Source organism: Cyprinodon variegatus, unplaced genomic scaffold (genome assembly GCF_000732505.1).
Source record: "Cyprinodon variegatus isolate N-32 unplaced genomic scaffold, C_variegatus-1.0 Scaffold206, whole genome shotgun sequence".
NCBI classification, from domain to species: domain Eukaryota; kingdom Metazoa; phylum Chordata; class Actinopteri; order Cyprinodontiformes; family Cyprinodontidae; genus Cyprinodon; species Cyprinodon variegatus.
The window spans coordinates 529,736-540,211 of record NW_015150659.1 but is presented as its reverse complement, the minus strand read 5'-3'; the positions used below and the strand labels follow the sequence as shown (position 1 = coordinate 540,211).

General features: G+C 38.8%; 1 protein-coding gene across 2 annotated transcripts in view; it reads left to right on the top strand.

Moving 5' to 3' along the window:
• The window catches only part of LOC107088099 (voltage-dependent T-type calcium channel subunit alpha-1H-like), a 152,440-nt gene extending 143,275 nt beyond the window's left edge, over positions 1 to 9,165 (top strand). Inside the window, exons 37-38 of one of the 2 annotated variants that reach the window (XM_015380041.1) lie at positions 2,491 to 2,648; positions 4,046 to 9,165. In XM_015380041.1, the coding sequence (XP_015235527.1) occupies positions 2,491 to 2,648; positions 4,046 to 5,317 (1,430 nt within the window). In that variant the 3' untranslated portion in view covers positions 5,318 to 9,165. The remainder of the gene's footprint in view (positions 1 to 2,490; positions 2,649 to 4,045) is intronic. The other variant, XM_015380042.1, reaches the window with a different exon arrangement.
• Positions 9,166 to 10,476: the final 1,311 nt, after the last annotated feature.

Genomic DNA, 10,476 nt, shown 5'->3' with positions numbered 1-10,476 from the left:
ATGAAACTTCATCATTATATTAAAAAAGGCTAAAGTGAGCACAGTTCTTGTGGGGATGAAATCGAGCTAAAGAAAAAAGCTTTGGGCCTATTAAAATTGATAAATAACATTAAGAGATAACTGTAAATACAATAAATTCTACTTCTATAACAGTAAAACATATTTTGAATAATGAATAATTTGGTAATAATTAATCATTTCAATTCAGTACTCATTTCATCTGTTTTATTTTATAAATTCTAGAAGTATACAGTACATAAAAGTAAGTTTTAGATAACATCATGGGTGTTTTCATTTCCTTTCTATACCTTTCCCCCTCTAAACAAAGTAGAAGCAGGAATAAACTGCCCAGGGAACACTTTTTCACTGACAAAAACTGTTTCATCTACAGTCAGACTCTAAGGGCATGTTGTGGCCAGGCTGAGGGCAGACCGAGCTCTGTCCCAAGGTACTGACTGTAGTGGATGAGCCGATCCATGTGAATTTCTACAACCTTCACACAGGCTCATCTGCTCAGCTTCAGAGAGGATGGATATTAAAGAGGACAACAGTTAACTTTCAGGGCAAGTTGCAAAGTCACAAAGTTGTATTTAAGGAAAAAGACTAATTAATAATAATTACAGAATTCTTTTGTAAATAATGGACTTTGGAGCTTGATCTGAAGGTATTAAATTAGAATGAACATTATGATGGCTTTAAATTACATCTGGACCCACAGGTTCAATGGATATGTGAGTTCAGAATAGTAAAGATTCTGGTTACACAGAATGTGCTTGAAAAATTGGCCTTGTTTTAATATTATTTGATTTTTATAAACTCTTAAGAGCTAAACATAACATTACAACTTTTAGTAATGTAAAGCATTTTGTTTAACCCGAATCTAAATCCTTATTACTATCCTTGCAAACTTTTATCCGTGGATATTAAATTGATAGAAAACTACATCATAGAGTTTTTGTTCTGATAAGCAATCCATTATGGGCCTGATTTTCAAAAAGGTTCTGTATTAACACACATGCAATTTGTTTGCACATTCAAAAACAATCTTAATATCTGATGCAAATTGATTTGCATGTGTATTTTAGCCTGCAGCATGTGCAAACCTTGTTGGCATGTGTGTCTTCATAAAATGCAGAGCATATTCTAATAAGCAAAACGTGCAAATATATGGGTGGAGGGTATGCAAACATAAAATAATGACCGCCTGCAAGGTCATTTATCACAACGCAATGTAATGGCGATCACGGTTTTCTAGGCTTATTTGTGTTAGCTTAAATATCAGGTGTGTAACTGTGTGCGTCTCTAACTTGTGCCAAGAGAGATTTTTGTTTTACCTTCAATGTTCTTTAACGGCTCTACACACAAAGTAAAGTTGCATTTTATTAAATTATCTACACTGTTTTTCAGTATGTTGGGTCAAGCAGCTTGAGAGGAGTTGGCCATTGAGTTGTTTGTAAATGTAACCATAGCTCAGGCCCTGTCAGGGAGGGGCGGTGGGGCGTATCAATGAGCAGACGGAATCAGCTTTTCCAGATTTTGTAACTGATATTTTAATACTTTTACAATTAAAGGCACGGCATGTAACTTTTGGCCCCTAGGGGCTCTAGACTTATAACTTTCACATCTTTCACACCCCTCGTAGCTTTTGTTTCTAGGATTCTAGCTTCTACTAAACATTGAAAATAATAACCAATAATCAGCTTTACACCCAGCTTCTTCTTTCAGTCTGCGCCAATGAACAACGTCCTTTCCAAAATAGACTCGTTTTCCTCGTGCACAGTCCCTTTCACGTTTTCTTTTTTTTAGTCTCCCCAGAAGGTTTAAAGTTTTCCCTTGCCTCAGCCATGATCAGAAGTAAATCAGGCAAAAAAAAAAAAGAGTAGCACAAAAGCCTTACCTTCATGACTATATAAGAGCCTGTGACCATAAAGCGATATGTTCTTCCAGGTCACATGACCTGCTTAATGACGGTGTGTCATCTCCAAACCTACATAGTCAGTATTTCAAGAGGGGAGCCCCGCTCATAGCAACGATAGTTTCAAGCACTGTATATTGGCCTGGGGAATATATTAAAATAAATCATGGCAGATCACCAGCAACTTGCCCTTTTATTGCACGTGGAATACTTTTTTTTCTCACGCAAATTAGTTTTCCATGTTTGAAATCTTTGAAGATCAGGCCCTGTATGTTTTAGAAACCCTTATTCCCAAAAAAACATCTTATTTTGATAGCACATCTGATGTTTCAACATTATGATTAAAATTGTATAATGGTTTATCTGAACTTTCTCTCTACTGCTCTAAATCCAGATGTTCTATCTTGATAAAGTGTTTATTTATATGTGTAATTTATACAGTCTATTAGAAGCTGATATATGTTTCTGCACAGTACTAATCATGCATGACATTTTTCCAAAGTTGCATGTTTCTACAGTGTTATAGATCTGATCTGATCTTGAGCGATTAACTCTTTATTTTTCTAATCCTGCAGCCTCTGTAGTGTCGGTCCAATCCCAGCCCTGTGAGAGCCGCTCTTTGCTGCAGGTTCCAGATGCATCCCCTCTTCATCCCCAGTCTACTCCCTCCCTCACTTTACCCCGCATTGCCCCGCCAACACCTGGCCCCTCACCACGGGCCCTGCACAGACAGGTGAGAAAGTACCAGCAAACACAGTTGGTGTCATGCAGTATCATAAACAGTTATTTTTTCCACTTAAGGATTAATTCTGCTTTCCTATTTTTGTCAGTTAAAATTCTAGATTATTAAACAAACTTTAACATGTATAAAATGTATAACCTGATTCAATGTATAACCTGATTCCATTTATCAGAAGAAAAAACTATCCAAACCAACAGGACTCTCTAGGAAAGAAGAATATTAAGTCATTTCGATTTAACTGTAATCAAGCCGAATGTTTTTGGTTTATTTTTGCTAGACCCTCGTGGCCTGACAACCGGATTGGCTATGGAATCCAAAATTACTTAAATAGAACTTGTCTAACAGCATGAAGTGGGCAAATTGTGTCAAAGGGTAGCACAACAGGACTCAACTGAAAGAATTGAAAACAGATGTGAAATGCATTTAATTGACATCTACAGTATCAGACTGGAAAGGGTAACAACGCTGCTACTGGGGCTATTGGACTACAACGATCACCAGTGAGAGTGTTAATCAAGAACCTTTCCTACATAATGTGCTGAATATTTTCTCAGTAGATGCAACTTTAAACTTTGAAATGAAGGTTCAACTTCCCACATTCAAAGTGCAGCCATAGATAAAAATAAGATTCAATTGATAGATTTTGGATTTGGAGCAAAAGGTTTCACATAGGATTTAATCAGGGTCATGAATACAAATACTATCAATCTTCCTGATTTGTAGTCATACAATTAAAAACAGTGAATCATTCTCCTCCCACTACACAGTTATGGGCTGCTTTGTGGCGGTTTATTTCATAAAATGCCTTTAAATCACTTTTTAGATGGATCTCTATGCCAATATGTTTAAAACATGTTTGAAATTTACTGTATATTGGCAACTGCAAGGTTTAAATATAGGAATTTATTTGTTTTTTTTTTCATAAAGCCAATGAGACTGAAAGTGGCATACTGCTGAGTCAATGTAAAGCTCTTAATAATTTATTTCCAATTCAATTTTATTTTCTTAACTTATCCTGAAGTTAAGCACCAGACTTTTACTCAGTTTTTAAAGACATTTCAACACCTATCCAGGAGTCTTTATCAATTCTGTTGGTTTGCACCAAAGCAAACTCTAGTTGGAGCACTGATGAGTTTAAGCAACATGGAGGTCCATCCTCCTGCAAACTGTCCAAATCAGATGCAAATCAGATAACCATCCCTTGTTCTTCTGGATTGTTGGAGTCTTCTGTTTTGCATGGGCTATGTGATTGGTCTTTTGAATCATAATGCTTATGCTAATGTTTACGTTATTTCTTTGGAATGATTTCCATGACTCATTATCTTGAAGTTGTGTTTAGTTTAAAGCCACTGATAGTTGCTAACTGAGCCATTTTATTTGTTATGCAGGGGGCAGTTAAAGTCGATTCTGTGGAATCCCAGAGCTGTGAGCAACAGGAGAGGTCCAGCTCAGCTCATCTACCCTCCCGCTCATCTTCCTCTCTCTCCCCATTACCCCCTCTGTGCTCTTCCTCCTCAGCCCTCCCCCCATGCTCCAAATCTCCCTCTTCTCTTCCTCCATCGCCATCCTCTCTCCTGCCTCTCCCATACCCTCCATCCTTTCTACTCCCTCCACCTCCCTCACCACGCCTGCCCTCTCGCTCCAGCAGTCTTCGCAGGCCCAGGGCCCCATCTGCCATTTCACTTTCGGACCCGGCCGACGCAGAGGTGTATCATATCACCAGCTCCGCTCGCCATAGGTGGAGGGATGAGGAGGGAGGGGAACAGGACAACAGAAGGAAGGCAGGCCGCAGCCACTCTCTGTCCCCTTACGGCTCGCCACACTCCCTAGATTTGATTCCCACGCTGCCCCCTCCATCCAACAGAAGCACCCTCAGTCTGCTCGGGGAAGGATCGAAAGACATCAAGAAAGGCTTTAGTGTTGATAACCATGGCTTCCTGGAGAAACCTCAGTCAGAGCCAGCAGGTCCCTTGGATGAACAGCGGCGTCACTCTATCGAGGTTTGCCTCCCAAAGGCCGTCATAACCACTGACAGCCAAAGTTTTACACTGGAGACCCACCGGTCAGACAAAGGCACTCAGGCCTTTCCAGTGAGGGTGCAATCAGTTGGTGGTAGGCAACGAAAGAAGAAGACAAGCCCTCCCTGCATATCCATCCACCCACCTGTAGAAAAGGAACAGCCCCTGCTACCCTCACCTCCAAAGCTAGCTGACTGCAGCATGATGCTTCGGCGCAGGACACCATCCAATGACTTAACGCTGCACTCAGACACGCCTGCAGATGGGCAGCTCCGCACACAGATGCAAACACCACTAACACCAATCCACGTGCCACTGGACGCACATTCACCGTCACACACACTGAGCCCATCAAAGGGATCCACCCAGACACACACACCCCCGCCTCACATCCCCATCAGCCCAAATGTCTTCATTCAACCCCATGCACCTCTTCTACCAACCGTTATGCCTTTCTCACAGCCTGTCATGAGGCACTCCCCCCTCGCAGGAGACTGCATCCCGTTACCCCGGTTCACCTATGACCAACCACAGTCCAGGTACACAGGCGAGCCAGAATCTGCTGCCTGCTCTTCCCCTTTCAACAACAGACTGGGAAGCAGTCCTGGTTTTAGTGCAAAGAATCGGAGGACCGCCCAGTGAGCTTTCAGAGTTGCATTCAGGAGATGCATTATAAAGTCTTTAAAGGTGAACTAGAAACCCCTCAGCTGACCTCAGCAGTGTTTCATGTTGAAGAAAGAATGAGATAATATTTTGTTTAGTTGAAAAAAAAAATATTTGCAGAAAGACATGGGTACAAACTCCTTATGGAAAAACAGTTGACGGGAAAGGTTTTCTTTCTTTTGCGGGAAAAAAGAAAAAAAAAAAAGAAATCCACTGAGGCCGGACTATTATAAGTATCACTCACTGTACTGTGTCAATGGCTGATCCCCTCACCACGCAACAGGACTGAAGCCACCTTACTCTGTAGCCAAAGTTTTTTTTCATACACTGTCCTCACCCACGTGAGCAAATCAGGAAGCAGCGTCTGGCTGGTGACCGTCAACCCTTTTTTTCCCCTTTTTTTGTAACGGGGCAGGCGGTTTGTGAAACGCAAACGTGGGAGGGGGAACAGTGGGATATGCAACTTCAGGTTTTCTGCAGAAGTTCTGCTCACCCCTTCTCTGCTCCTCGATCACATTGATCAGAGAGAGAGAGAGAGAGCGAGTGTGTAAATGAGCTGTGCTAAGTGCGAGTTTTGTCAGATCCATCTTCACCCAAGTCGAACTTGTTCATTCTCGTGACAACAGAGAGAGGGGGGGGGGCATGGCAGAGCTATAGCTTTCTTTTGTCAAGTGTAAATAAAAGGAAAAAAATACTGTATTTGGTGAGATTTAAAGATAGCTCTATCCATATGCACATATTTTTATAGAGGTCTACATATAATGTTTTTGCACACAAGTTTGAATTTCAAGTTGCTCGTATTTCCTCTGGTGTCCTCTTGTGAATGTATGTTTCTTGTAAAAGATCTAGAGAGAGTTGTGAAGACGGTTGACCCTCCTCTCAAACTACAAGGGGAGGGAGTTTATTTTTCTATTTTGACAAAGCATCAGAGGAGAACTGGCGTGTGATGTGTTTTTTCTGTAGTTTTGTCTTAGACTTTTTGTGTAACTGGTGTCTCAACAAGAGTCTGGAGAAGCAGGCTCAGTGGTGCAAACAAGTTTCATTTAGATGGGTCTAATCAATATAGAGAAATAAATAGATGTATATTTAAAATAATACCTTTAGGTAAAGTTTGAATAACTTTTTATGAGTTGATTTTTAAAGTAAGGGATTTTTTAGCTGGGTTTAGTGAACAAATGATTATGACACACTTTATGAAATTACAAATACCGTACCTAATCTGGAACCATCTGTATTGTCCTTCTAAAATCTTCTTATCCATTTAACTTTTTCACATTAGTTCTTAATTCCACTTTCCCACACCACACAGTGAACAAGGAGAAGTTTGATCAGATGAAGCCAAAATATTAAATCATTTTGTATCGTATATGCAAAACATAATGTGTGGCAGAAACATAACACTGCACCTACCCCGAAACCACTATACCCATGGTAGCATTAGTACCAGCATATGTTGTTTTTTTTCTTTCATTAAGGAAAAGAGAGTTGGGCATTGTTGGAAGATGGATGCAGCCATGAAAAGGACAAACCTGGAAAGAAAAAACTGTCAGAGGTTTAAAGTTTTAAACATATAGCCAGAGGTTTTATGGAATGGTTTCAATCAAAATGTATTTTAACGGCCCAAACAAAGTCTAAATAGAGTCCAAAATCCAATTGAGATTAATGTAACAAACTGACAGCACACTTTATATAGATCTTCTCCATGCAGTTAAACTGAATTTGAGCTATTTCAAAAATAAGAAAAATGGACAAAGCTGGTAGCAACACACTCTCAAAGACTTGCATCTGTCATCACAGCTACTTAGAAGGTTTCCATTTTTATATTTTTTATTAGTTATTTGCAAAGGTTAATTTTAAAACACTATCATATAAAATCCCATCATAAAATAATAAAGTTGGTGGTTGTCCTGTGACTACATGTGAAAAAGTTGAAGGAGTATGCATAACTTGAAAAAAAAAAGGCTTAAAAGTGGCATCACTGAGCCTCTCTTCTGTGGCTGTATTTCGGCTGGATCAGCTCTGACACCTGTGTTTCTGTACATCTAAAGACAACCAAACTGACTTTCTAAATATGTGTAGCCAGAGTGCAATAATAATATATACATGTGGAAAATATAGTGACATCCACACTACATAAGACAGCCACATCCTTGTATTCATACATACTGTAGAACTGTTATAAGTATATGATATATAAACAATTTTTTTTATATGATGGTAAAGGGGTATTACTATTTCTAGCGGTCATGCTACTATAGGTACGCACGGCCTTATTGTGGCTGTGATGAGGCGGGTGTGGCCGTGGGTTGGATACTGCAGATTTTGTTTCTCCAAAAGCTTCGGCCGACCTGCCTGAGGTGTTACTGTACGCATAAGAGTGACATGCATCTCTACTGAGGACTCAATAAGCCATTTGTCATCCAACATTGTTTTCCTTTTTTTTTTACTCCAAGGTAGACCAGCAGTTCACCTTTCAGAATAGATCATCTTTATTTCCCTCATCAGCTTTACATTAACACTGGTTGATGACAAAACACAGAAAGAGTCTGGATGTTATTGTACAGAGCCATACTTCTTCTCTGACACAGCACAATTGTAATTGATACAGTTGTTTTTCAGCATTGTCTGGTTTGGCATATGTGCATGAGAAGTACACTTTCATTAATGTCTAAAGACAGCTGGCTGGGACAGCGACATTTGTTTTATTTTATTTTTTCCATGTATCTTATTTTGAATGTCTTGTAGTGGTCAGCATGATGCATGCACACGTCCTCAGCGACCCGAGAGAAACCCAAAGTGCTTTAATACTGTCATTGATTAAATAAATTAGGTTTAATTATCAACCAAATCAAAACATTAAAGGGTAAATGTCATCATGTCTAACAACTTTTCTACTTCAGTTGTGTTTCGGCTTATAGCTGATAGTTATATCTAGATCCATATTTATAAAGTACAACTGAAAATTACCATCGTAATGTTTCACTAGACTATAAAGCTAAAACTCAAGCTTCTAAAGTGAGCATTTATTGAGTAATTATCCAATAAGGAGGAGGAATTCAGGTGTCCAAGGTGCTGTTTTACATTAGAATAATGCTCTATGTCAAATCCAGTTGATCAGTAATTTGCAGCCAAAATGAACCCTGAAAAAAATATTTGAGAATCTAAAATTTGGTTATTTTCTCGCGGTTATTTAGCTAACTGTAATTTCTGCTTTAGTTCTGACCAGCATTGTAATTGATCCTCCCTTGGCATCAACACAATACTTTATATTAGCGAGCTGTTCATTGGATGTTTACAATAAAGTAGCAGTAAAGGGAAATTGTTGAAAATATTATGTTTTTTCACATTAAATCAGTCCAAGTTTTATGGTTATGGTTGTGTAACTACTCTAAGTCTATATGGCAGTCAAAAATTAAGGATATTTGGTCTGGATGTCATCATCCCGGCGGTCACTGCAAACTAAAATATTTAATGCTTCAAACAATCAAGATTTTTAAGCCTCCGAATCCGAACTCTAGATTTTGATGATATTTGCCCTTAAGATGAGCAGAATATCTGCTCATTTGTGTTTGGGAAAATTGCAAAAAAATATTTCAAGCAATCTTAGTTGATGAATATTTAAAGGTATAGTGGAGGATTGTCATGAATTTTTGAAAAGACCCGCCCTCTACACTTAAAAAAAAAAATGCACATGCACAACACTGTACACTCTCCCGAGGAGCAACGCCTATTAAACGCGTGCGAGAGCGTGCACAAGCCTGTTTCTCCTCGTGCACCCTCTGTTTAAAAGTTGCTGTTGGCATCACTCATACAGGCTTACTTTCCAAAAGAAGATTTGCGATTTTTCCACCATGTCAGACTCACCAGTAAAAATAGGAATGAGAACGTAGGACGGCCTTACGTAAAGTATCACCAGAATGATTGACAATGAGGAGGGTCAATAATTTTGATGATCCACCCAGAAAAAAAAAAAAAAACTCCACTATACCTTTAAAAAATCTGACTTATTATAGAGACGTGACTTACATAAAAAGGTTACTTGGAGATCCTAAAGAGAGATCAGTAGTAAAGATGAATATAGCCATCATAATTACATTCAGTCATTACTTTTTTGCACGCTCATTAGCATTTCCTCTCCCACTCTGTATGCATGTTGAGGTCTAAATAAAGATAAACATAGGTAACTGATAAGTAGAGTGTGTCAGCCTCACATGTTGCTGCCTATGAGCAGGATTGAGTGCTGGTGCATTCCTTTATAGAACTGTTCTTCCAAACTGGGAGGCAGGTAAGAACATGGACTTGGATTGATTGTCATTGCTTCCTGAACATCGCACAGTTCTTAATTCTCCCTGACATTTTTATACAGTACTGTATGTGGCCGTCTTGTTTCTTGTCCTTTTTTCTGCACAGATTATCTGCAATGGGGAGATTTTATGTAGTGTTAGGACAGCTTCTTTTCTACCTCCCTGTTTTTGTTAGAGCACAGACAGCCCCTTTCTAAAGGTATAATTGCCCTGTTAATTAATACAGTTTGATAGAAAGATAGCAGAATCTTTTTTTATGATTTACAGATCTTTGGATCTTGATATATAAATCCCGTTTTTGAGGAAAGCGCTTTTAAATATTGCATGTTCTGATTTGATGAAAAAAAAAAAAACTTTTGGGGAGGAATCATCTGGATGTTTTAGAGATTTTGATATTTAACTTTTCAGATGTTACAATTTGTAGATTGATTACCTAATTGCTTTGGGCTCTGATTATTTGTATCTGACAAGATCGTGATCAAATGACCGTATTCTTTATGGTCCAATGCAATATGGCGTCATCAGTTGCTGTAGGAGGCCCATTGTCCTCTTTATACAGTTTTATAGAAAGAAAAGCAAAGAAAAATAGCTTTTTTTCACTTTTCCTTATAATACTCTGAACATTTTAAAACTCTGGTGATAGTGAAACTTATATATTTTACCTAGGAATAGCTTTGGCCCTGATGCTCTTTGAAGGACCGATTAGATTAGTTGCATTTTGTTGGTCAACACTGAAGTGATGATCATGCTCTTTATGTGGCATAATTCTTTCACAAATACAACCTGAAAGTTAAACTGTGACAGAACATGACATTATTTAAATAAAATGCCTTG